We start from the raw sequence: 27,981 nt of genomic DNA on the forward strand, positions 1-27,981 counted from the left end.
GCTGTGGGGAGGACATGTGATAATCAGACATACAACTCACCAACATGTTCTGCTGTGGGGAGGACATGTGATAATCAGACATACATCTCACCAACATGTTCTGCTGTGAGGAGGACATGTGATAATCAGACATACATCTCACCAACATGTTCTGCTGTGAGGAGGACATGTGATAATCAGACATACATCTCACTAACATGTTCTGCTGTGGGGAGGACATGTGATAATCAGACATACATCTCACCAACATGTTCTGCTGTGAGGAGGACATGTGATAATTCAGTTTTCATACGTCAGTTTTGGAGCTGTTGGGAGTTGTATTTCTTCTAGCTGCTCCCTACCGCATCCAGTCCTTGTGCTAAGCTAGGCTATAGCGTGCACCTGGATCTCTATGTGGGGCTACTGGACAAACACAGAGAGAGTACGTTATCAATCTTCTTGTCTGTTTCTGGAGAAGATGGCAAATAAGTGTAGTTCCCAAAGTGGTGGAGTGATCCTTTATTAACATCACAAATTCTAGTCTTGCTCAAAATCCATTTCCTGTAATGATCAAATTGAAACCGAATTGTATCCAGTAACACTGAGGGAGAAAAAAGATAAAGAAAAGTCCAAACGCAAACAGTTTGCCCCAATGTTTTATTGTTGTTTGTTACTGGACATGGACGCCTAATCGATGCCTAAACTACCATAAAACAAAGACAACTGGGGGGAGGGGGGGGGGGGGTGTAAATATGGACACAATGCATCTTGCGAGCAGCTACTGCACTGCACTTAATGTAAAACACACCACAAAGGACCAGGATACAGATATCTTGCTGTTGGATGTGCAGGCTGTGCAGGTCTTGCTGAAAGATTACAGAGAACTTAACATGTATTGACTTAAGCGTAGCGCAGGGTTGCTGGGTTGCTGGGTTGCTGGGTTGAAAAGCGTTGTGGTGTATCCATGGTTTTTTTGTTTGTTTTTGTCCTTTATTTTCCTTTTTTTGTCCTGGTAACGTCAGGAAGCTTCATTCCCGGATGTAAATCCGTGTGCACACCACGTCATCTGCCCCGAATGTCTGAAGGGGGAAAACAAAGAGACTTCAATGTTTTGATTGATGGATGCTCTAAATGGGATTGGTACAGTAGAAAGGGTTAAAGGGACACTTTGCTCACTTCACTGAAAAACAAAGGTGATTTATTCCATATATTATCTCACAAATCTCCCCAAATGGTCTTGTGAAATGTTGTTTGGTTTAAGAATTATTGAGAGGTTTTGGTAAGGGGATTTGTTGTGTTAGTTGAAGATAATGATATACAATTGAATGATGTTGACATGATGTAAATATATATTTTTCCATAAAACAGTACTGGTCAAAACGAAACATGAAGCAAATATCAAATGAATTGCTAAAGATTTTTGAGGCAAGCTTGAATACCACAAAGTTCTGTCTCTGTCAAAACAGACCTCTGACATTTTATGGGCACAATTCCCCTTTAAGGCATAGTGTGTTTTTCCACTACATTACACATATCATTATAGCCATGACTCTGGACCATGTTGAAAACTGTACCCGTATATTGAATTCACTGTATTACATATAGATAATATAACATCCTCATTTTGGTTTAATGTGCCAAATCCCCCTGAATATGCAAGCAGAAGTCACTAATTTTCCAACATCCCATAATTGTCCTATTTTAAGGGTGGAAAATACTTTGCCTTAAAGTGTTTTCAATCTCAGCCAATTAAATGGAGCATGCAAATCTTATGGAAATGTGCCCCACTTAAGAGTGTTAACCGACAATGACAATCAAAGCATTGTATTATGACAGTTAGTTTCACTTTGGGACTCAAGGCTCAAGCCATGCGATTGTTCTGTGGGTCCCAGTGTTTGGCTACTGGCTTGGAAATGAATGGTTATGATTCAGATTCCAGCTTATGTCTTGTCTAATTCTTATCCGGTGAAACGGACACAAGGCTGTCTGGGTGCAATAATGACTCACAAGCAGTGTTCGAATGATGTGGGGGCCAATGGGGAGTCAGCCCCCATAGATAGAGTCTGAGCCCCCATAGTCAACAACAGCTGTGGGGGTCTCTCAAAAAATTTATATTACATTTTTTTTTAATATATATATTTTTTTCAATGTACGAATTTGTATTATTTATGTTACCTAAATAAATTGTTAATAGATAATATTAGTCTTTTCAGTTTTTTAAATAACCGAGTAATTAACCCATTAGAACCCACACCCATTTCTACTTCAAGGAAAATTATGAGGGGCCTAAGACTGACTAAATAGACTACAAAGAACACATTTCTGAATTTATTTTCAAAATTGCGCCCCCTAATGGCAAAGATCTGAAAAGTTACATATATGTCACATGGGCGTTAAACATTAAACTTATTCCTAATTCCCATGTAGTGCACTACATGGTACTACATGGTACTACAGGGTACTACAGGATACTACAGGATACTACATAGTACTACATGGCACTACATGGTACTACAGGGTACTACATGGCACTACATGGTACTACAGGATACTACATGGTACTACATGGCACTACATGGTACTACATGGCACTACATGGTACTACAGGATACTACAGGGTACTACAGGGTACTACATGGCACTACATGGCACTACATGGTACTACAGGATACTACATGGTACTACATGGTACTACATGATACTACAGGGTACTACATGGTACTATATGGTACTACATGGTACTACAGGATACTACATGGCACTACATGGCACTACATGGTACTACATGGTACTACATGGTACTACATGATACTACAGGGTACTACATGGTACTACATGGTACTACATGGTACTACATGGCACTACATGATACTACAGGGTACTACATGGTACTACATGGTACTACATGGCACTACATGGTACTACAGGGTACTACATGGCACTACAGGGTACTACATGGCACTACATGGACATGGTACTACATGGCACTACAGGGTACTACATGGCACTACAGGGTACTACATGGCACTACAGGGTACTACATGGTACTACATGGCACTACAGGGTACTACAGGGTACTACATGGCACTACAGGGTACTACATGGTACTACATGGCACTACAGGGTACTACATGGTACTACAGGGTACTACATGGCACTACAGGGTACTACATGGTACTACATGGCACTACATGGTACTACAGGGTACTACATGGCACTACAGGGTACTACATGGTACTACATGGCACTACAGGGCACTACATGGTACTACATGGTACTACATGGCACTACAGGGTACTACATGGCACTACAGGGTACTACTACATGGCACTACAGGGTACTACATTGAAATATGACTGATATTTGTTTTAATATGCTTTGAACAATTGAACAATATAAAATATATTAACTAAATATCATTGAATCAGACAAATTAACTGAGCAGATCATAATAATTGTTCGCATTGTCATCGCATCACATTTTCATGAAAATGTTAAGGTGATATGCCCGGTGTGACGTATGTGTCACAGTGATTTTTATCAATTGTTTTCTTTATCATTTTATTCAAGAAATGTGTTCACAACAGGTTACATATCATAAAGACCATGTTATGTAAGCATTATAATTCTTAAATGGGCAAAGCTTACCTTTTAGCAACAAAAATCTAGTTTTTTTTTAGCTTGATCTGTCACATGACCCCACCAGGATGTTCCACTGGTGTCCCTTTGGGACTCCATGAGGTAAAATCAAGAAAAACGCTTTATATGGACATTTCCAGGACATGTAAAGTATGTGTGACACCTGTGTCACGGTGGGTCCTATTGTGGAATAGGCTGTGTTTCACCTCCAAGCCCCTATGCGTCGCCCATGAGTGTGTTTAACGCTACTCCTCCAACCCATTGGTGAAGAAGAAGCAGCAAGCTTAAGGTTATGTCCTGCAACTGCGAGTCTGCGACTCAAGTAAAAACAGTACACCACATGCCGCCGGAAAAAATGCTTAACCTGCCACAAGGCTGTACAAGGCTGGACAGCTTCGTCTTTATAAAAAAGCCAAAGACTAGTCAAAGACTTTAACTAATGCTGTTAGCGCAGCAGCTAGTAGTGTTACCGCGGCTGCCACTGCCAGACCAGAGTCTCCACCTAGACTGCACTGCTGCTCAACCACCACAATGCTGGGGACCGAGTCAGTGGAGCTTTTGGAAAACTAAATACAGCTGGTTATTTGCCAAGGATGTAAATGGAGGTAAATGCTGCTGTTATGTGCCATACAACTATTTATTTTCCATTCGATTTTTTTGTTAGTTTTTGATTTATAAGTGCAGAGACAAATAAATGTTCATTCAAGTTCATAAATTTGGTCTAATTCTTCAAATTAAATTGTTGTATTATTTGATCGGATGCAAAATGCAAATAAGTAAATATGGCATTATTATATCAGAGGTGAGTAAGAAAATGAACAAATATTGATGGTTAATAATGAGACTGAATAATGACATCACACAATAGTCTAATGATTAGTGTGATGTGATTGATTGATTGATTGAAAACTGTAACAGATTGCAGAATGGGCACAATACAGTACGGCTCAATACACACAATTGTTAAGGGGATGCAGACCAGAGAAAGACTTTCGTCTTGTTTACATCAGGGTCCCCCATTTTCAATTCATAATGACATTTAGATATACAGATATAATATATCATGACATTAATGACATACATGATGACATACATATGTACTGTTACATTTGTGACCTACAATATATAAATATACAGTACTGTTAAACAGAGATCCTAACAGAAAATATATACATACGAGGCGGTGGGAGGGGGGTTTGGACATTTACGGGGCCAGTTTAATTAGTTTGCATTAGTATTAGACTCTAATCCTAATGATATATTCCTCTAAATATGACTTCAAAAACTGCCACAATTTCAGGAAAAAAAGAGTAAAACATTTAATTCAGGGGGTCCCCATAGCTCTCAGGTGATAACTCGAACCCTGTGAGTTGTGTTAGGAGTTGCGCTACAGATACAGTTGATGAATAAACTCTGACCCGCATGCCGAAAATGGCGTCATCATGGTGTCATCCTCTAGTGCAGCGTTTCCCAAACTCTGGGTTGCGACCCAAAATGGGTCGCGGACCCGTTTTTATTGGGTCTTCAATACAAAGAAAAGCTGTAGATGTGTTGATTCAGTTTGGCACCACATACTTATGTGAATCTGGGTTCTCTACTCTAGCATACCTGAAAAACAAATACAGAAACAGACTAAATGCTCAGCATGACCTCAGAATAGCACTTTCAAAAACCAAGCCCAGAATAGATCTGCTGGTTGACAACTTCAACCAGCCACATACCTCTCATTAGATTTCATTGTGCCATAGATGAAATATTATACCCCTTCTAGCATGATGTCAGGTCAGTAGAATTTTAAAATAAGTCAGTACAAATTAATCAGAATGTTGCTCAATGTTGGGGTTTAAGGTTGATGGACGGAGGAAGGGGTTAAGAAATGGAGAGTTGAAAAAGGGGTGAGAAATAGAAAGGAGGGTAGAACATGTTTGTTCATTTAAAAGTGTTACAAAATTGTATGTACATATGTTATGAGGTGGTGAGAAACTTAACATTACACTCTGATTATTGCTGTGATGTACTTTTATAATTAAATAAATACATTTCATATACATTTGAAATTCATGGTTTGTTGTGTTCTTTATCAGTAGTTTATAAATGTATGTTATGGCAATTCATGATGTATTTTTGTAAGTTTGGGTCCCGGGGAAACACCAAATTTCTCTTTTGGGTCTCGAGCTGAAAAAGTTTGGGAACCCCTGCTCTAGTGCAATTAGAGGATTTCAAATTTTTTTCGCAAACCATAATATCTACTGGAGATCAAATGATTTCTAGACACAAATCCCTCCACTGTCCTACACATAAACACGCCGATGCGCAGCTCCTGCGCCACGTCAAGCGCTGCTGCGCCACCGGGAGAAGAGGGTGAGATGGATCATCTCCACGGTGAGGTCTTATGAAAGGGAATGTGGCTGGGTGAAAGGACATTTCATTAAGAGGGGATTAAAAAAAAAGTAGCTAGTGTTCTCTCGGCGAGAGACACGGCTAATAGAATTAGACAGTGTATGAAGTCGCCCTGGAGATTCATCCATTTCCCCCGACACCACATAAAGGAAATGAGAGCGAGGCCATCTCCCTAGGAGACGAGCTTTCATCCATCCCACAGCGAGACAGTGAAAGAACAAGAGGGGCCGCCGCATTGACATGGCAGTAATGCCCCTGTATTTGGTAGATTAATATGACCGGGGGAGTCGTTGGGTTCATAAAGCCCCACATGTTGTTGTATGTGCATGGGGTGCAGTTCGAGACCAGTGGATGGTTAACACCGTTTCTGAGGAACTCTCCCCAAAGACCTGACCCCGTTCCTGTTCTCTCATCTTCCTCATACTGGCCAGTCTCAGTGGCCTCGCACTCTCACGCTCCGTGCGCTGCCAAAGTGCTCGTCAGATGAACATCAAGAAGGTTCATGTAGCGCTCGGTAGATGTGTCAAGACAAATACAGAAAGATACAGGCTTGATTATTGCAGGGTGTTTGTGTTGTGCAAAAGGCAAGAATGAAACATTTCAGTCAGCAGATGCTGCTGTTGTTTTAAACAGGTGTATTTTTCCTCATTTCACTACCAATAACCTTGTTTCACTACCAATGAGCTTGTTTCACTACCAATAAGCTTGTTCCACTCAGAGCAAAACAACAACAACAAAAAAATGCTAAATTATAGTGACAAGCCTAATGTGAATACACTGTCACTGCAGTCCCGGCGCCATGGGCGGGCATTAGGGGGCCGGGCCCGCCCACTGAGTTAGCTGTGCCCACCCTGGTAATAATTATTATTTTAATTTTTTTTTATAAATCAAAGTCAACTATCCAAATCCTTAGTCGGGGACAGCCCTAGTGGGCACTGATGTCAACAACAAGACTACTGAAGCTAGCACGGCACTCTGTGAGAATTTGTTTTCTACCCTCAAGAACGTCTTTACAGAACATCGCCTTAGGCCCCGTTTAGACGGAAACGCTAGCAGGTGAATCCGCAAAAATATTTTTGCGGATGTGCCTTTCGTTTATACGGAAACTGCGTTTTTACGGGGTGAAACCGCAAAAAAGTGAGACTACCTTCCAGGGTGGAATTCCTAGAAACGCAAAAGCTTTGCGATCTCGTCTAAACTATCAAAACGTATAAATCTGTTAAAACGATGACGAACGGGTTGTCACGGCTCTGGTCGCGCGTACTGCTTACGTCACAGGTAGCAGGTATGCGCCAGTAGCCGAGACGTAAACAAAGCAAGTATGTCTGACTTATATCAACGGAGATCACCTGAAGGCTACATTGGCAGTACTTTTAACCCTTTCACTGCCACACGACAGAAGGTTACCCCTTTACTATCACACAACCGGCTGTCGTGTGGCAGTGAAAGGGTTAAATACACAAGAATCTGTCCCGCGGCGTGAGTGGAACCACTGTCTGTGAGTGGAACCACTGTCTGTGAGTGACTCTGCTTTGGTGCAATCACATTCCCCATCCACAGTCTGCGAATCAGAGGCAGAGTAGGGCGGGTCTTCACAGCACGTCATGTGACATATGCGCCAATCGTGTGACAGCGGGTCTCCGTCGTTACAGCGTCGTCTGCACGGAGAATTCCACTCCAAAACGCTCGTCTAAACGTAAAAATGAAAATGAAACCGCAAGATGACTTTTGCGGTTTCTGTTCACAAAACGCTCGTCTAAACAGGGCCTTAGTATGCTTCATCGACGCAACTAAGGCCAATTTAATTCAGTTGGCATTTGAGAAGGACTTAAGAAAAAAGTTCAGGAATGAGTGGAGGAGCAGTGTTTTAAGAAGATTTCACTCTGTCCCCAAACACCGCTTGCCTCTACTTATGATGGTGAGTAGCCTGTGGAGAAATTTTGTTTGCTTTTTTATACACCTTATTTTTGTCAGTTCAGTTCAGTTTGTCAGTGAATTCAGTGTTGAATAAATGGAGACTTTTCAAAGATATAGAATAGAAATGTATTATCCTGAGGGAAATTTGACATTGCAAATCACTCAACATTAAACATTTACAGAACAAGTCACGAATAAGAATAACAAAACAAATGGCCTAAGAATAGAATAAAAATAGAATAAAAGATACAGTAAATAAATACAGTAAAAATATACTGAAGTCTACAGTAGGTGTAATAATGCACAGTGCTGTTTAAAAAGTAAGAGTCCAGGAAGATGGTAATTGTCACTCTGTGCTCAGTGATGCAGTGAGGCACAGTGATGCATTGTATAGTCCGATGGCTGTCGGAATGAAGGACTTCCTGTGCCGTTCAGTGCTGCATTTAGGTAGTGTGAGCCTATAACATGCTCCTCCTGTCAGCCAAGTCTGTGTATAGTGGGTGGGAGGGGTTTTCCCTGATGGCCTGGAGCTTAGCAAGGTTCCTCCTCTCCGCCACCCTCGCTAGAGTCCAGCTCCACCCCAACCATGCTACTGGCCTTCCTGACCATCTTATCCAGCCTGTTTGTGTCCCCTGCTCTCAGTCCGTTGCCCCAGCAGGTCTGTTATATATATCCGTTCAGTCTGTTTTTGTATAAGTGAAAGTTCCTAAGATAGAGAGAAATTAGATTTTTCAATTGCCTCTCTGCTGTTTAGTTCAGCACCGTGGGCAGCGCCAAGCAAGCCACAGCGCCGCTGTCCCAGCTGAAACGTATAAAAGGGAACCTGTGTTGAAAAACCATTGTGCCCCCCCGAGAAAATGTTATGCCCCCCCACTAATTTGTTTCTGCAGCCTGGTCTGTGTCACTGACATTGTTTCAAACTATTTCAAAGTCCAGTTGCCTCTGAACATGTCTGATTAACCCCTTGGCAGAGCGTTTTACTTGTTTTAAGAAGATAATACGGTCTCAAGACTCAGTCTAAGATGAAATTCCTACTTCTTAAAAAGTGGAGATTTCTTGCAGTGACAATGACACTCTGCCTGACCGGCCACTGTGCAGGGAGTTGAAGCCCCTGTGCACTAATGGGGATCATCGATCTCGTTGCACTGTGACAGCAGCAGAGTCTCCATGTTGATGGCCATAGAGACTCTCTGCTCTTCTCACCTCTCTCTCTCCCAACCCGCCCACTCCTCCACCACCACCACCACACCACACCACCACCACCACCACCACACCACACCACCACCACACCGCCATCACACCGCCTAACCTCAGTGGGTCTTTCCCAGAGGACATGAGTTCTGCTGCTTTCCCGGCAGCTACAACACAAAAGCTTTCCCATCTGTCCTCCGCCCATGAACTCTGCTGCTGCCCCAGTTTGCTTGTTCATTTGTTGTTGCTGTTGGTGTTGTTGTTGAAGTTGTCAACGTTATTTACACCAATACACTATTTAAAAGAACATTCTTATGTCTGAACCATACACCTAGAAGTAGAACATTATTCTGGTTGAACCATACACCTAGAAGTAGAACATTCTTCTGGTTGAACCATACACCTAGAAGTAGAACATTATTCTGGTTGAACCATACACCTAGAAGTAGAACATTCTTCTGGCTGAACCATACACCTAGAAGTAGAACATTATTCTGGTTGAACCATACACCTAGAAGTAGAACATTCTTCTGGCTGAACCATACACCTAGAAGTAGAACATTCTTATGGCTGAACCATACACCTAGAAGTAGAACATTATTCTGGTTGAACCATACACCTAGAAGTAGAACATTCTTCTGGCTGAACCATACACCTAGAAGTAGAACATTCTTATGGCTGAACCATACACCTAGAAGTAGAACATTATTCTGGTTGAACCATACACCTAGAAGTAGAACATTCTTCTGGCTGAACCATACACCTAGAAGTAGAACATTCTTATGGCTGAACCATACACCTAGAAGTAGAACATTATTCTGGTTGAACCATACACCTAGAAGTAGAACATTCTTCTGGCTGAACCATACACCTAGAAGTAGAACATTCTTATGGCTGAACCATACACCTAGAAGTAGAACATTATTCTGGTTGAACCATACACCTAGAAGTAGAACATTCTTATGGCTGAACCATACACCTAGAAGTAGAACATTCTTATGGCTGAACCATACACCTAGAAGTAGAACATTATTCTGGTTGAACCATACACCTGGCTGTGGAAAACCAATTATTGATTGATTGATTGATTGATTGATTGATTGATTGATTGAATTGAACGATTGATTGATTGATTGATTGATTGATTGATTGATTGAAAACTTTAATTAACAGATTGCAGAATGGGTACAGTACAGTACAGCACAATACACACAATTGTTAAGGGGATGCAGACCAGAGAAAGACTTTCGTCTTGTTTATCCCATTTTCAATTCATAATGACATTTATGACATACACAACATATACAGATATAAAAATCTAATCTAATCTAATCATCTAATCTAATCATGACATTTATGACATACATGACATACAGATATACAGTACTGTTACATTTGTGACATACAAGATATGCAAATATACAGTAGTTAACAGAGATCCTAACAGTAAATATATACATACAAGGAGGAGGGAGATGTACATTAGGAGGGGTGGGTGGGTGGGAGGGTGTTCTGACATTTACGGGGGCCAGTTTCGAATTGCAGCCTCCCATGTAGGTGGTTCCTGAACATGTATCCAGTTAATCACTATGAATACATAAATTATTTTGATTGTGAAAAAGAAGTCATTCACTTCTAAGGACAGTGAATCACATAATATTATATAATAATGTAATATTTATTCAATACTTTATTGTTAATCATTATTGCTTAAAACCCTGGAAGAATTTAAGGCCAGTTCTTCAACTGAAAAGGACTTGTGAGCAGGGTTCGAGTTATCACCTGAGAGCTATGGGGGCCCCCTGAATTAAATGTTTTACTCTTTTTTTCCTGAAATTGTGGCCGTTTTCGAAGTCATATTTAGAGGAATATATCATTAGGATTAGAGTCTAATACTAATGCAAACTAATGAAACTGGCCCCCGTAAATGTCCAAACCCCCCTCCCACCCCTCCTAATGTACAGTTTCCGCCCCCTCGTATGTATATATTTTCTGTTAGGATCTCTGTTTAACAGTACTGTATATTTGTATATATTGTAGGTCACAAATGTAACAGTACTGTATATATGTACCGTATGTCATCATGTATGTCATTAATGTCATGATATATTATATCTGTATGTTGTGTATGTCATAAATGTCATTATGAATTGAAAATGGGGGACCCTGATGTAAACAAGACGAAAGTCTTTCTCTGGTCTGCATCCCCTTAACAATTGTGTGTATTGAGCCGTACTGTATTGTGCCCATTCTGCAATCTGTTACAGTTTTCAATCAATCACATCACACAACAGTCTAATCATTAGACCAGGGGTCAGCAACCTTTTTGACATGGAGTGCCTGTTTGAAATATAGTTGTAACTAGTGTGCCTCAACAATATTCCATGCATCGTAATTTTTTTTTCTCATAATCAGGTCTTTTTAATGATAATTTTTACATTATTACATCATTATTGTTATTGTTATTATTAACAATATTATTATGATGGTTGTATCAACCCTAAATCTGAGTTTGGGGGGGGGGGGGGAATGCAATGCAGACAAACAGCTGCATACAGTGCGACCATTTCACTCACATTTGCCCATTCATTTTTGGACACATCACACACCATTGGTGTGTGTACTGTACGTGTGCTGTCATAGCTCCACCTACAGGCCTAATGGAGAACACCAGGATGTGAATGGAGGGTGAATGTGAGGTATATCGTGTAAATAAGTTTTGATTGATCGCAAGACTACACTGTAAAAAAAAATATAATAATAAGTTACCAGAACTTAAAAATATTGAGTTCAGTTACTGTGCATTAAGGTTTTCAGTTTTCAATCCATAATAAGTTAACAGAAAAATAAGTACACAACCACATTATTTCAACCTAATAAAACTATGTTTATTGTCATTGTTTTAAGAACACAAGTTGACTTGTATTGGTAATACTCACATTTTGAGTAAAATAAATGGCTTTTAACATGTGCAATGTTCAATGAAATAGAAAAATAAATAATACAATTTGTTGATTAATCCCACTGGTCACAATGGTGACCGTAATAATGTTTTTGTTATAAGGCTCTGCAAATGTTACTGAATGATGTAGCAATGTATTTCCAGCTAAATTGAAATAATAAACAAATAAAGGGTCTCAATTAAATATGTGGTAGTAAAAAGAAGCTGTGGGAGGATTTCAACAAGATGAATGCGACAACAGTGCAAAATATGTCACTATAATATTTCAAAGCAATTTTATTTTTATTTTTTTTAATGCTGCCCCCTGTGCCTATGCAAATGCCCCCGCGTGCCTATGCAGTTGCCGACCCCTGCATTAGACTATTGTGTGATGTCATTATTCAGTCTCATTATTAACCATCAATATTTGTTCATTTTCTTACTCACCTCTTGTTGTGAAGGATCAGATTAAACCGAATATATATATTTATTTATGGATATATATTTAATAGTATTTGTATATCGTTTGATATCCCCTGTATATTCCTTGTACATATACACTGAATATCCCTTTAGTCTACTAACAGCCCATAATAGTTTCATTCTACCATTGGACAAGAACCTGGCGCCAGCAGCCAAGCCCCTTGGTTCAAGTTCAATCGTGCCGACGAACATGTCGTTACAAGCCCGGTTCCGCGTAGGAATACGTCTGGCGAAATACGAATGGTACTATTTGTTCACAGCGCATATATATATGGCGCAAGTAAAGTAGAACTTTCTTTAGTCCATTAGTCCTTTACCCTCCAACCTAGTAACAGACGTGAAGCCTCACCCACGACGCACGTGTGGTGCAGTATGGCCTACTTGGCCTCAGAATAGGCATTGAGACATTGTGTGGATTAATAGTTGAATTGTCATAGTTTGGCACTATACCGTCGAGTGGGACGTATTTCTATTAAGTTAATAATAGTCTATTATGTATGGTGCATCGTTCGGTTAGAGTTATAAAGTGAGCAGTACCCCCATCGTTCCTGGCGTTATCTAGAGTCTTAACCAGGCTGGGCAGACCACGTGTGGTGCTTGCATCCGAGGAGCTCTGGGCCAGGACGAGTGGACCTGTACATTGGATTACTTCACCCGGACGACGGCGAGCCCTCCACGGCTTGGATTATCTACGTGCTTTGGGTGCTTTGATTATGCCATGGATAACAGCCAACACTGCTGAGTGTTGGAACTACCCCCCCGAGAGGAGTCCAGGTGAGACGGCGCTCTACCCCGAGTGAGGTCGCCTCACGTCTCTTCGTTGTGGACCGGCAGCTACCGTCTACAAGAGGGCCCAGCTGTATTCATCTGTGGACCGAGGTTCTGTGGGCACCGTGTTCAGCACTCTGAATTCTCCCAAGAAATCATCGGCCAGATGGGATATCGCCAGCGGCTCTCCTAACCCCCCCCCCCCTACTGTCTTACAACCAGCGGGACCCCCCTTTAGTGTATCCAGCTATAATCATTTAAGTACCATCGCTATAGTTCCCTAAAGAACCAGGTTGTATACTTGCTCCCTGCGTAACCAGAGATTGGACATTCAATGTTGATTTACCTACGAATACTCATTTGCCTTACAAGTGCATTCAAATCATAAATGTCATTAAGTGAACGTTGTATATACCCTTTGCTATATAAAATATTCGATTTATACATTTGTGTGGACTTCGTTTCATCAGGTGGGAAAGTGTTCATCATATCTACATCATGTACTGTGTGGCCAGTATTTAAAGTACATAAAGCAGGTAGTGGTTTAATGATACCATACTTATCAATACAGTCAGGGAATTGTACCCCTCAGTTACAATTGGTCCTTCGAGCCGGATGGTAACTAGTGTAATATTAATATAGTGTTATTAATATTGAAATGGCCTATGATGAACACTCCACGAAACGGTCCTCCTAACGTAGAACGCCCGCAGCGCAGACGACAGCCACCTCAGTACTTAGAGGATTACGCTGTCAGTCAACTACCTAGCCTTCGACAAACGGTCAACGCGGTAAAAGTAGAAAGTAAAATTATGTCTGACCTTAACGAACAGGTTACCCCGACCACAGAGGCCCTAGTGGGTTCTAATGTAACTGACCAAGCTCACGGTGGGGACCAGGAGGGAGCTGACATGCCTTTACCCCCCGCCAATACCGAAGAAGTAGTCCCCGACCAGCCCCGGGAGGAAGACAACCCTACAGAGAGAGAACTCTGCACGGAAGAAGAGGAGGAGAGCGCCGAGGAAATAGAGCTCCGGGACTCCCCAGCGAGTACCGCCAGGAGCGGCTCACCTCAACAACCGTCTTCCCCCAGCGAAGCGGAGAGGATGCTATCACAGGCGTTCCTCGTCAGCCTGACAGCCTCTACCGAACGCGATCGACTTCAGGGTGAACGCGATCGACTTCAGGGTGAACGCGATCGACTCCAAGCACAGACGCTTAGCGAGCGCGAACAACTCCAAGCGCAACGACGGAGCGAAGAAGAGCGCAGACGCCTGGAGATGAGACGCCTTCAGACGGAAGAGAATATGGCAAGAGACCGGGCCGACGCCCAGCGCGCCGCTGCCGGTGCCCAAAGAGAAGCAGATCTCATCCAGCTCGAAACCGAGCGCGACAGACTACAGGGCGAGCGCGACAGACTACAAGCCGAGCGCGACAAGTTACGGGCGCGGCTAATGGAGCGGCTGATCCGCAGGGCAACACCCTCTCCCTCCGCCAGGGGTTCAAGGAACTCGTCGAGACAACAGTCAAGGGCAGCGTCTCCTAACCGAGCAAGCGACCCTGAACTTGACCAACAGACCAAGCCTATACCCCCCGCAGACCCCCTTCCCCGACCGGTCCAAGCGAGACCCAGCTACAAGGAAGGAGCGGCATACACTGCGGAGAAGCTAAATAAACGACTACAGGATCTAGAGGACCTGATAGAAGAAGAAGAGGGAGAGGAGGAGAACCAAGCCCGACGACAGCACAGTACTCCACTGGACCAGGAGGTCCAGTACAGCCCAGGCTATACCCCCGCGGCGCTGCGCTACAGACCCCCGACTCTATTCACGGGTGAGCATGACGCACGACCAGCCCCGAGGAATAGCACCTGGACCAGCGGGCCATGGTACCCTGCCGGTACCAGCCCACAGAGAGGCGCAAGAGGAGACTCGCCTAGGAGGCCTCTCCCCCAACGCTCGCCGATGTATCAGCCATCCACGGCGTCATACATTGCCACACCGCCCACCAGACGGAGTGTGTACAGAACACTCGCCAGACAATATGACCCGTTGGGATGTATTCTACCTTACACCACCAGGGCAAAGATGATTGTACGAGCACTATGGGACAAGGACCAGGGCTGGGACGACCCAATACCCGCACACCTTGCCTCCACATGGAGAGAGTGGGAGACGGAGCTCCGCTCACTCCCAGGCATCAATATACGCCGCAGCTACTTCCCACCCACAGTGAGGCCAGAGACATGCAAGATGGATCTACACGTCTTCAGTGACGCCTCCGAAGTAGCCTATGGATCGGTGGCCTACTTGCGTGCCCAAGAGAAGGGAGGAGAGATACACACTGCTTTCATCCTGGCTCGCTCAAGAATAGCCCCACGAAAGCAACAATCTATCCCGCGTCTAGAGCTCTGCGCAGCCCTAGCAGGAGCGCATCTAGCCACGTTAATCCAACGTGAACTCACCATTCCGGTGCACAGAACAATCTTGTGGTCAGATTCCACGACAGTACTCACATGGATCAAGTCTGATTCATGCAGATACAAAGTCTTCGTGGGAGTCAGAGTCACCGAGATTCAAGAGTTAACAGAAGCAGCGAGCTGGCGGTATGTGGACACCAAACACAACCCAGCTGACGTCATCACCCGGGGAATGTCCCTAGATGACCTCACCCGTCGCAACATCTACAGTGACGGACCAGAATTCCTCAAGCTCCCGGAAGAAGAGTGGCCTACGCCCACCCCACGGGAAGCGAGTAAAGAGGAGGCTGAGAACAAGAAACCTATGTTCTGTGGACTGAGCACAGTCGCCTCCACAGACCCCAACATAGATGATTGCATTACCCTACAGAGTGCGCAGCTAAAGACATTCCTGTGGCACCACCGAGAGATTCAGCCCATTGCCGACATTTCAGCAGCTGACTACGAAGAAGCAGAACTTCTTCTACTACAACGAGCCCAGAGAGACTTGTTCGCCGACGAGCTAGACTGTCTACAGGGAGGAAAGCCCGTCCCATCAGACAGCAGACTGCTCCACCTGGCACCCGAGAGTGACGCCCATAATCTCATCAGAGTGGGTGGTCGTCTGCGGAGAGCCCCCGATCTACCGGATGACGTTAAGTACCCGATAGTCTTGAACAGCCGACACAAGGTCACAGAGCTGATCATAAAGAAATACGACGAGGATGTACACCACGCAGGAGCAGAGAGAGTCTTCGCGGAGATCAGACGTCGCTATTGGATACTTCAAGGAAGAGAAGCAGTGCGACGCTTCCAGCGAACCTGTCTAGACTGCCGAAAGTGGCGCGCGCAGCCCAGCATACCCCGGATGGCTGACCTACCTCCCTGTCGCCTCCGACTCGGCGACAAGCCATTCCACTCCACAGGCATGGACTGTTTTGGCCCGTTGTATATAAAGAAAGGAAGAGGAACCGAGAAGCGGTGGGGTATTGTATTCAAATGCATGACCACCAGAGCGATACATATCGAACTCCTTTCGACCATGAGCACAGACTCATTCCTTATGGCCTTCCGAAGATTCACATCACGGAAAGGAAAACCGTCTACATTGTTGTCTGATCACGGGACAAACTTCAAAGGCGGAGAAAGAGAGCTGAGAGAGAGCTTCCAAGCTATGGGCCCAGAACTTAAGACCCACCTCGCTCCATCCCAGATTGACTTCCAGTTCAATCCCCCGAACGCACCCCACTTCGGTGGAACCTGGGAACGAGAAGTACGTTCTATAAAGACAGCCCTGTACGCCGTGCTTGGGGCCCAGACTGTGGCGGAAGAAGTCTTGATGACAGTCCTCACGGAGATCGAGGGAGTATTGAACTCAAAGCCCCTCGGTTACGTCTCCAGTGATGTAGCAGATGTCGACCCAGTCACCCCCAACACACTCTTGATGGGGCGGCTGGACCCCGCGCTACCCCAGACAATGTACAGGCCTGAAGAAGCGAACGGCCGAAGAATGTGGAGGTACAGTCAAGTACTAGCTGACAAGTTTTGGAACAGCTTTCTACTCCACTACCTACCGTCTCTACAGACCCGCCAGAAGTGGGTAAAAGAGAGAGACAATTTGACAGAAGGAACAGTCGTCATGATTATCGACCAGTCACTACCCAGAGCTATGTGGCCGGCTGGCCGCGTAAGCAAAGTGATCACCGGTGCCGATGGCAAGGTCCGAGCAGCTGAAGTACTTGTCCAAGGGCGAACTTACACACGACCCGTGGCGAGGCTAATAGAACTGCCCAGACTCCCAGACACTATCGATGACGACCATGACCCCATGACTTTGTGAGTTGACTGACCCTTACAGCGGACCTTGAGTGGTAGACAGTGCGGTTAATCTGTCTCTGCTTAGCTAATTAGGTGGGACTATTAGGGGGCGGCTGTTGTGAAGGATCAGATTAAACCGAATATATATATTTATTTATGGATATATATTTAATAGTATTTGTATATCGTTTGATATCCCCTGTATATTCCTTGTACATATACACTGAATATCCCTTTAGTCTACTAACAGCCCATAATAGTTTCATTCTACCATTGGACAAGAACCTGGCGCCAGCAGCCAAGCCCCTTGGTTCAAGTTCAATCGTGCCGACGAACATGTCGTTACAAGCCCGGTTCCGCGTAGGAATACGTCTGGCGAAATACGAATGGTACTATTTGTTCACAGCGCATATATATATGGCGCAAGTAAAGTAGAACTTTCTTTAGTCCATTAGTCCTTTACCCTCCAACCTAGTAACAGACGTGAAGCCTCACCCACGACGCACGTGTGGTGCAGTATGGCCTACTTGGCCTCAGAATAGGCATTGAGACATCGTGTGGATTAATAGTTGAATTGTCATAGTTTGGCACTATACCGTCGAGTGGGACGTATTTCTATTAAGTTAATAATAGTCTATTATGTATGGTGCATCGTTCGGTTAGAGTTATAAAGTGAGCAGTACCCCCATCGTTCCTGGCGTTATCTAGAGTCTTAACCAGGCTGGGCAGACCACGTGTGGTGCTTGCATCCGAGGAGCTCTGGGCCAGGACGAGTGGACCTGTACATTGGATTACTTCACCCGGACGACGGCGAGCCCTCCACGGCTTGGATTATCTACGTGCTTTGGGTGCTTTGATTATGCCATGGATAACAGCCAACACTGCTGAGTGTTGGAACTACACCCCCGAGAGGAGTCCAGGTGAGACGGCGCTCTACCCCGAGTGAGGTCGCCTCACGTCTCTTCGTTGTGGACCGGCAGCTACCGTCTACAAGAGGGCCCAGCTGTATTCATCTGTGGACCGAGGTTCTGTGGGCACCGTGTTCAGCACTCTGAATTCTCCCAAGAAATCGTCGGCCAGATGGGATATCGCCAGCGGCTCTCCTAACCCCCCCCCCCTACTGTCTTACAACCAGCGGGACCCCCCTTTAGTGTATCCAGCTATAATCATTTAAGTACCATCGCTATAGTTCCCTAAAGAACCAGGTTGTATACTTGCTCCCTGCGTAACCAGAGATTGGACATTCAATGTTGATTTACCTACGAATACTCATTTGCCTTACAAGTGCATTCAAATCATAAATGTCATTAAGTGAACGTTGTATATACCCTTTGCTATATAAAATATTCGATTTATACATTTGTGTGGACTTCGTTTCATCAGGTGGGAAAGTGTTCATCATATCTACATCATGTACTGTGTGGCCAGTATTTAAAGTACATAAAGCAGGTAGTGGTTTAATGATACCATACTTATCAATACAGTCAGGGAATTGTACCCCTCAGTTACACCTCTGATATATAATGCCATATTTACTTATTTTGCATCCGATCAAATAATACAACAATTTAATTTGAAAAATTAGACCAAATTTATGAACTTGAATGAACATGTATTTGTCTCTGCACTTATAAATAAAAAACAAACAAAAAAATCGAATGGAAAATAAATAGTTGTATGGCACATAACAGCAGCATTTACCGACAGGTTATGTATATAACCTAGTTATATGAGTACTGGCTAAGCGTCCCGCTCTTAAGCCTATCGAGATATACCTCATCTCATGTACCTATTGTACACCATCAACGAAAAAACAAATACGCCCATCACCTGCCGGGCCCCACCCCTATAGAGGCGTACTCTATAAGATACTAGGCATGGTCACCAAACACTCTTCCTCGCCAAAAAACCCGTTTCCAGGAAAAGATTCCTCAAGGGAACTCAGGGCCGCTTAAGAGCGGGACGCTTAGCCAGTACTCATATAACTAGGTTATATACATAACCTGTCGTTATATTATCGTACTTGGCCATCGCGTCCCGCTCTTAAGCCTATTGAGATATGGGGTAGAGCGGACGCGAGGCCCGACAGATGTACCCCCTGAGGACCCGTAAGCCCAATCAAGGGGTTGGGGAGTTCCGTCACCCCATCCTTCCTAATGAAGGGGGGGCGCAGTCAACTCCACCCGAGTGCGAGCAAGAGGGAACTAGAACCCCTTGAACACACAGCACAGGCGGAACCACGTGTGACCCAACACACTGTGGCCCATACCCACACACTCCTGCTACCCTACCAAAGGACGGGAAGCAGGAAAGGCCACAGACCCCAGAACCGCCTGGGAGACAGAACCCCCGGTCATGTCCATGAGGTAAAACCTTACAAAGGGGCCCGGGGAGGACCATGAAGCTGCAGCACAGATGTCCTCCACCGAGGCCCCACCCAGCAGAGCGGCAGAGGCAGCCACCCCACGAGTGGAGTGCGCCCTGACGCCCCCAGGGGGATCCAGCCCGGCCAACGTGTAGCAGAGGGCAATGCCCTCGCACAACCAATGGGACAGGCGCTGTTTCGATAGTGCCTTACCGGCACGAGAACCACCGTGACAGACAAAAAGCTGATCGGTAACCCTGAGGTCCTGAGTACGGCTGAGGTAAATTCCCAAAGCACGGACCGGACATGACAGGTGAAGGCCCGCATCTAACTCACTAGCGTGAGGAGGCGGATGAAACGCCTGAACCACAATATCCCTGGAGTGGAAGGAACTCCGGATATTTTTAGGCACGAAAGCAGGATTAGGCCGCAGAGTGGCACCGTAATCGGAATGAAAAGACAGGCACTCTGGATGTACCGAAAGAGCACAGAGCTCACCCACGCGTTTAGCGGAGGTGACAGCCAGCAAGAATGCGGTCTTGAAAGACAACATTCCCAACGGCACTTGCTCAAGCGGCTCAAACGGGGCCAAGGACAACCGACCGAGGACCAATTGAAGATCCCAACTCAGAGCCAAAGAGCGTTGCACCGGCTTAACGCGTCGAGCGCCAAGCAGGAAATGCTTCACAAGAGGGTGGCTGAACAAGACATCCCCATCAAACCCCTCATGATAGGAGGATATAGCTGCTGCATATACCCTCACCGTCGAAGGAGAGACTGGAGGTAACCAAGGACAGCATCCAGGGGGCAGGAGACTGGGTCCCGGCCCCCCGCCTTACACCACTCTTGGAACATACGCCATCTGCCCGCGTAAAGCGCGACAGTGGAGGGAGCATGCGCATTCCGGATGGTATCAACCACAGAAGGGTCCATCCTCTCCAGACTTACCCTCCCACCAGCCACACCAACAGGCGTTGGCTCAACACCGGGTACTGAAACAGCGACCCGTGTTGCTGAGAGAAGGCCGTCGCCGACCAAGGAATAACCCAAGGCGGAGCGATCAGCAGCTGGATCAAGACCGGGAACCACACTGCCGTGCCCCGGTCCGGCGCGACCAGGATCACTGTCCTGCGCTCCCTCCGTATCCGCTCCAACAGCTGACCCAACAGCTGTACAGGAGGAAAGGCGTACAGAAGACCGGGTGGCCATGGAAAGATCGAGAAGGCATCCACCCCCAAGGGGGGAAGATCTGCTCGACTGACCGAGAACCACAAGGGGCACTTGTGATAACGTCGGCTCGCAAACAGATCCACCGAGGCCTCCCCGAAGCGATCCCAGATCTGCCTGACTATATCGGGGCGGAGTTCCCACTCGTCGTAACGAGGACCGCCCAGAGACATCATATCCGCGCCCACATTCTCCGCCCCAGGGATGTGGAGCGCACTCAGACTGCGCAGCCTGCGAGATGCCCATAGCCAAAGTTCGACCGCCACCCGGTGCAGGCGGATGGAACGAGTCCCACCCTGCCTGTTGATATACGCCGCTGCCGTCATACTGTCTGTCCTGACCAAAACGTGCTCGCCTACCACCAGGTGGTCGAACCGTTTGAGGACCAGGAGGACCGCCTTCAATTCCAACACATTGATGTGCGGGGTAGACGGGCCAGCATGGACCTTCGTCCAGCTGCCCCCCACTGCGTGGGTCCGACACGTCCCTCCCCAACCCGTGAGAGAGGCGTCGGTGAAGACTGTGACATGTGAGCGCCTGCTGCCCATGGGGACCCCAATGGTGAGGATACCCAGCCTCCTCCAATGGGCGAGATCTCCCCATATCAACAAAGGAACCGTCAACCGTTTCCATTTGTCCCTCACCGGATCTATTCCCATAGAGAAAAACCACCTCTGTATCCTCCTCATGAAGAGGAGGCCAAGAGGAACCACCGTGTGAGCAGATGCCATCATACCGAGCAGGCGCATCACTTGCAGCATGACCGTCCCTCCCAGACGGAAACCCCCGAGCGCGTGAAGGAAAGACACCCTCCGCTGCTCCGAGAGGGTTACAATCATGGGCCTTGACCTCAGCGTCAAGCCCAAGTACTCCACCTGTTGACTGGGAAGAGGTGTACTCTTCTTCCAGTTCACAGCAAAACCCAGCCTGGTGGGGAATTCCACCACCAGCCTGGTATGAGACCTGGCAACCTCCTCCGAACGACTGAGGAGTAGAATGTCGTCGAGATAGAATAGAACCCGTATTCCCCGACGACGTAGAGGCTCCAGCGCAGTCGCCACGCACCTGGTGAATGTGCGGGGAGCCAGAGAATAGCTGAACGGCAACCTACGCTACGCCCTGAAACAGGAACCGCAGGAACTTCCTGTGAGGAGGGAAAATCGGGATGTGAAAATACGCATCCTTCAGGTCTATGGAGGTGAACCAGTCTCCCCTTCTGACAGCAAGCAGCAGGAGTTTGACGTCAACATTCTGAATGGTCTCGCTACAATCAGACGATTGAACGTGGACAGATCCAGTATAGGTCTGACCCCTCCCGTTTTTTTGGGCACCAAAAAATAACGGAAGTAGACGCCTGACATCGCGTCCTCTCTCGGGACCACGACTACGGCCTGCTTCGCCAACAGAGATTGGATCGCGTCGGCCAGGGCTGTCACTGCTTCTGACCCTGACAATAGGGTCGGCACCAAACCTGAGAACGGAGGGTGGGGTTGTGCGAACTGCAACACAAGCCCCTCCCTCAACGTTCTCTCTATCCACCCCTCCAAACGGCATTCTTGTCGCCATATGTGAAAATAATCCCACAGCGCACCCGCCGTCAACTGACGCTGGGCCGCAAGGAACAGTAGATAGTTGGCCCGGTCCCTCCCGCTGTGCGACGCACCCAAGGGGGGACCCCGACAGAAAGGGCCGGTTTGATACGGGAGAAGCTGCCATCAAACTGGTTGACACACACCCCCCCCCTGAACACCCCTCTAGCGCATGCTGAGGAGTTGTTCTACAGCTAGACACGCAAGGTGTGAGGACCCCATGGGCTCCTACACGCCGTAGCCCTGCAGTGATATTGCTATCACCCAAATCACGCTCGCCTCTTCTTTGCAGACCACTGCCGCTCTCACGGGAGTGGGAGACGTCAGCGTGACACCCCGCCTGGCGAAGGCGAGGCCGGGGTAACCCTTGCTGTGCATTCAACAGAAGAGGCCTTGAGTCCCCCTGCTGACCACTGTAGCTAGTGGCAGCCGTAACACCAGGCTCACCCATCACACAACGTGTGGTGCAGGAGCCACGCGACAGCACAACATTCTCACGGACAGACCCAGGCTCAGCCATCAACTGGGTGTCAGCCCCTGTCCCCATGAGAAGTGAAAGTGGGGCCGCATGCGCTTCAAAGAAGGTTCGCGGCCCGCAGCCAAAGGAAAACTATCAGAGCCCCGCTTCCGTGGGTAACGGAGAGAGGATTGAATGGGGAGCGGGCTGCTCGCGGCAGAATGACGACGGCTTGTTTTATCCAAGCCGAATACACCCAAAATGGCCGATCCCTCGGCCGCCAAGGCTGTCGGCCTTGTGGATCCCTGTTGACTCTCCGCCCAAAAAGTCCTTCCGTGGAAAAAGGAGTTGTGAGGAGAGAAAACCTATCCTCTTCCCCAAGAGGAGAGTGCTCCAACCAGACATGCCTAACAACAAACGTTGATAGCATCCTAATCCTCCCCGCAGTTATAGCTTGCGACTGAGTCAAGATCTCTATAACACCACAAACATGCAACATGTTTACAATGTCGGCCGGACCCATAGCCCCACTACCCGACGCCAATGTGGATAGGAAAATAGCCAGCTGAGCCATAACACTGGCCGCCGCTACAAACCATCCTGCAGCAGTATACCACTCATCTGTCCATACTGCCACCCTCCGAGCCGATTCGCTCTCAAGCATCGGCCGGGTGGGACATCGTTCATCCCCGCCGGGGCACAGGAACAAAGCTACCTGGCTACGTAGCCACGGTACACCCGGCCTGCACCCTGTTGTTAGCCCTTTTACCCGTAAAAAAGGTAAATAAGACTCAGCGAAACCCCCCACATTAGCAACCGACTGACCTTCATCAATGAACCGGGCAAGAGGAGGGAAAAGCGGCGGGGAATATTAGAACAACGACCCATTTCAGCATCAACGTTAGCATTAGCAGTAGCATTAGTAGCATTAGTGTAAGCAGCATGCTCCAGGATAGCCAGGAAATCGTCCACTGCAGTGGAACGTTCACCAAGCCACCCCGCCCCTGGCGCCGAAACACACTCCACAACATTACTAACACCAACATCAATGCCTGGTGATGACACAGGGCCTACCTGTGTACAAGCCGGCTCGATAGCCAAACCTTGCACGCTGCTCCTTGATCTGCTGCCACCAGACGAGGAAACATCAGAATAGGCCCGACGTGTCGCTGAAACATGCCCCGAAGATTCCAGGGGTAAGCAAACCTCCGGTAAACTTTCAACATTACGCAATTTCTCTAATCTTTTCATAACAACTAGTTACATAAGGCGTCTTGCGACCGTTATGATGGAAACGAAAATAGAGGAAGAGTGTTTGGTGACCATGCCTAGTATCTTATAGAGTACGCCTCTATAGGGGCGGGGCCCGGCAGGTGATGGGCGTATTTGTTTTTTCGTTGATGGTGTACAATAGGTACATGAGATGAGGTATATCTCAATAGGCTTAAGAGCGGGACGCGATGGCCAAGTACGATAATATAACTCCATTTACCTCCTTGGCAAATAACCAGCTGTATTTAGTTTTCCAAAAGCTCCACTGACTCGGTCCCCAGCATTGTGGTGGTTGAGCAGCAGTGTAGTCTAGGTGGAGACTCTGGTCTGGCAGTGGCAGCCGCGGTAACACTACTAGCTGCTGCGCTAACAGCATTAGTTAAAGTCTTTGACTAGTCTTTGGCCTTTTTATAAAGACGAAGCTGTCCAGCCTTGTACAGCCTTGTGGCAGGTTAAGCATTTTTTCCGGCGGCATGTGGTGTACTGTTTTTACTTGAGTCGCAGACTCGCAGTTGCAGGACATAACGTTAAGCTTGCTGCTTCTTCTTCACCAATGGGTTGGAGGAGTAGCGTTAAACACGCTCATGGGCGACGCATATGGGCTTGGAGGTGAAACGCAGCCTATTCCACAACATTAATTACTCTGTTATTTTAAAAACTGAAAAGACTAATATTATCTATTAACAATTTATTTAGGTAACATAAATAATACTATATAATATACTATATTATATACATTTGTTGAGAGACCCCCACAGCTGTTGTTGACTATGGGGGCTCAGACTCTATCTATGGGGGCTGAGCCCCCATTGTCCCCCACATAATTCGAACACTGACAACTCAACTCAACAGTTGTTTTCCATCGCACAGATACTTGTAGGCAATGTAGGCAACTTTCAACACCTGAAACACTTCAAGATTCAAGATTTGTATTTGTCATATGCACAGTTAAACAGACAGTTACACCGTACAAAGAAAATCGTACTCTAGTTACTCTAGTTAAATCTAACTTACTGCTAGCCCCTCCCCTTCACACAAAATCGTAAAGTATAGACGTAAACTAAAATTCAAAATATTAAGAAAAAGTTAAATGCTAAAATAAAGAATCTTAAAAAAGATAAATATAGTAGAAGAATAAGGCACGAAGCCACATCTGATGAAAACTGCATGCTATCCTTATTCTCTCCAGGAGGACCACATCTTTATGTGGACTAGACTATGACACAATGGAGCCACTTTAAAGAGCATTTGTATCAGATATGATGAGTTTTTAGCATCTTCAAGGTGTTTACAGCAGAGGCGGAGAGGAACAGAGACACGGAACTACTTCCATCACCAGCTCTGAGGGACTCAACTAAAATGGAATGAAACGTAAAATAACCAGTAAAAATAGATGATGCTTATTTGATTGAGCAACATACTTTCCATTTTTAGGGTCTTAGAAACACTCAGATATTGTAAACTCGGAATGTCATTCAGTGGATCTTTTTAAAAGGGATTTTTGTTATATTTTAGTTGAATACTGATTCATACGTAAATTTTTTCACAAAGTCATGAATGAGCACAAAATGGGTACCAAACGTCTTGAGAATGGAAAAGCATGTGGTCCTGGTGAACAAGAGAACAGGGATGACTTGGGGGGGCCCACGAGATGTGGCCTTATCTCTTTAAGCTATTAAGCAGGCAAATGGCCCATCCTCTTAATGTGTGGAGTGGCCCAGGGGCAGGCTATATGACTCAGAGCTGAGTGCTTACCAGTATGAGCTCATCTCCATTCAGTTCTCTGGTCCAGAAGGTCTTGGGGCCGTCTCCATCCAACAGAGTCTGCTGGCACTGGATTTTGTTCTTTGTCTCCCAGGTGGGGAGGCTCTAAGGGGGGGGGGGGGGCACAACCACAATCACAGCTCAATATATGAAGGGTTTCATTCTGAAAACACTAATATATATAAGAGGGTTTCATTAAAAAATAAATAAATACTTTAGTACACTAATAGCCTATATCCATTTAAACCACTAATACATATCCCTTTAAAACATGAATACATATCCATTTAAAACATGAATACATATCAATTTAAAACATGAATAGCCTATATCCATTTAAAACATGAATATAATATAATATAATAGAAATACTTTATTTATCCAGAGGGAAATTTGGCAAAATACATATCCATTTAAAACATGAATTGCTTACATATCCATTTAAAACACTAATACTGTACATACACTAATAAAATTTCACTTTTTTGATAATGTGTTGTTTTCTTGCAGAATGCAATTTTTTAAGGATACCCAATACAATACACTGCTTTTGGCTTTTGGGAAATATCTTGCAGACAAACTGAATAGGTGCAGATAGGAGGTTTCTCATCATCCAAAGTAAAATCAGCAAATCTGAAATTTTGCAGATAGGAGGATTTGCGTTTTCAGCCATCTATATGGATGTTGTTGACATTCATTATAATGTTGCACTTATTGTTACGCACTTGTTGCACTTTGCGCTAAAACAATCACTTTTTTTTTATCCACTTTTTCTCCTTATTTTCTATTTTTCTCCCATCCCAATTTCATGTTTCCAATTCTCCCCTCCCCTGTCTTGAACGTTGCTCGACTATGCCCCCCACTGGTCGGTTGTAGGGAGGATAGAAGCCTTGCATCACGTACGCTCTCCGCGTGTATGCTTTTACCAACGCAGTTGTGTTTCCGGGTTCCTGTTTTGCGCCCTGATTGGCCACTGACCTACACGCGTACGCCCCCCTCACTATCGCCTTTGGGGCGTGAGATATGAAGACTGATTTAACTGGGTATCATACGAGCCGCAAATTGAACATGCAGTGAGTCTGCGACAACAACCCAATAATAAACACTCAAAACAGCTATTACCAGACAATTACAACAGCACTGGTGCCTGCTTCAAATGTCACGTATTATAGGCTATAACCCCGTGTAGATCTATTCGGAATAATAAACATCGCCACCCTCTAGAAAAACACGACACAATGTGATCCTATCTCCGATAGAGCGGCTGGTCGCAGAGACGCGAGTTGAACGAACACATCGGGAGGAGAATGAGCACTTGTTCCTCTCGTGTTTTGATTATTCCCGTTCTCCGTTGTTTGCTTTTTCCCCCGTGCTTTCGTTCTTGGACTAACGCTCGTTGTCTTCTCCTCTCTCCTCATCAAGGAACCATACCTCCACCCCGGAATTCCCCGTGTCGCTACCCGTTCATTTCCCACTCATTCTTGCTCCCGTGGACTGTTTAGTACACGCACATGTAAACAACAGTCTATCACATTTACATTTACACCACATGAGTTTTTGCATGCTAGACACACGCACCCATACACATACTGTAATTGAAACACACACACACATCTCATTCACATGGACCGTGCGCACACACACACTTCCCCCACTTAGGCCCCATTCGTTTAGTACGTTTTTTAGACTTCTTTTACTTGTCTTTATTTATTA

The 27,981-nt window shown here is 45.8% G+C and overlaps 1 protein-coding gene across 1 annotated transcript in view; it reads right to left on the minus strand.

The window, feature by feature from the left end:
* Positions 1-681: 681 nt before the first annotated feature.
* Positions 682-27,981, minus strand: part of crabp1a (cellular retinoic acid binding protein 1a) — a 90,422-nt gene continuing 63,122 nt past the window's right edge. The window contains exons 3-4 of the mRNA XM_084316150.1: positions 26,260-26,373; positions 682-1,058 (exon numbers count right to left, since the gene is read on the minus strand). Of these exons, the coding sequence (XP_084172276.1) occupies positions 1,008-1,058; positions 26,260-26,373 (165 nt within the window). The 3' untranslated portion in view covers positions 682-1,007. The remainder of the gene's footprint in view (positions 1,059-26,259; positions 26,374-27,981) is intronic.

This window comes from Notolepis coatsorum (genome assembly GCF_963971535.1).
Source record: "Notolepis coatsorum genome assembly, chromosome: 6".
Taxonomy (NCBI): domain Eukaryota; kingdom Metazoa; phylum Chordata; class Actinopteri; order Aulopiformes; family Paralepididae; genus Notolepis; species Notolepis coatsorum.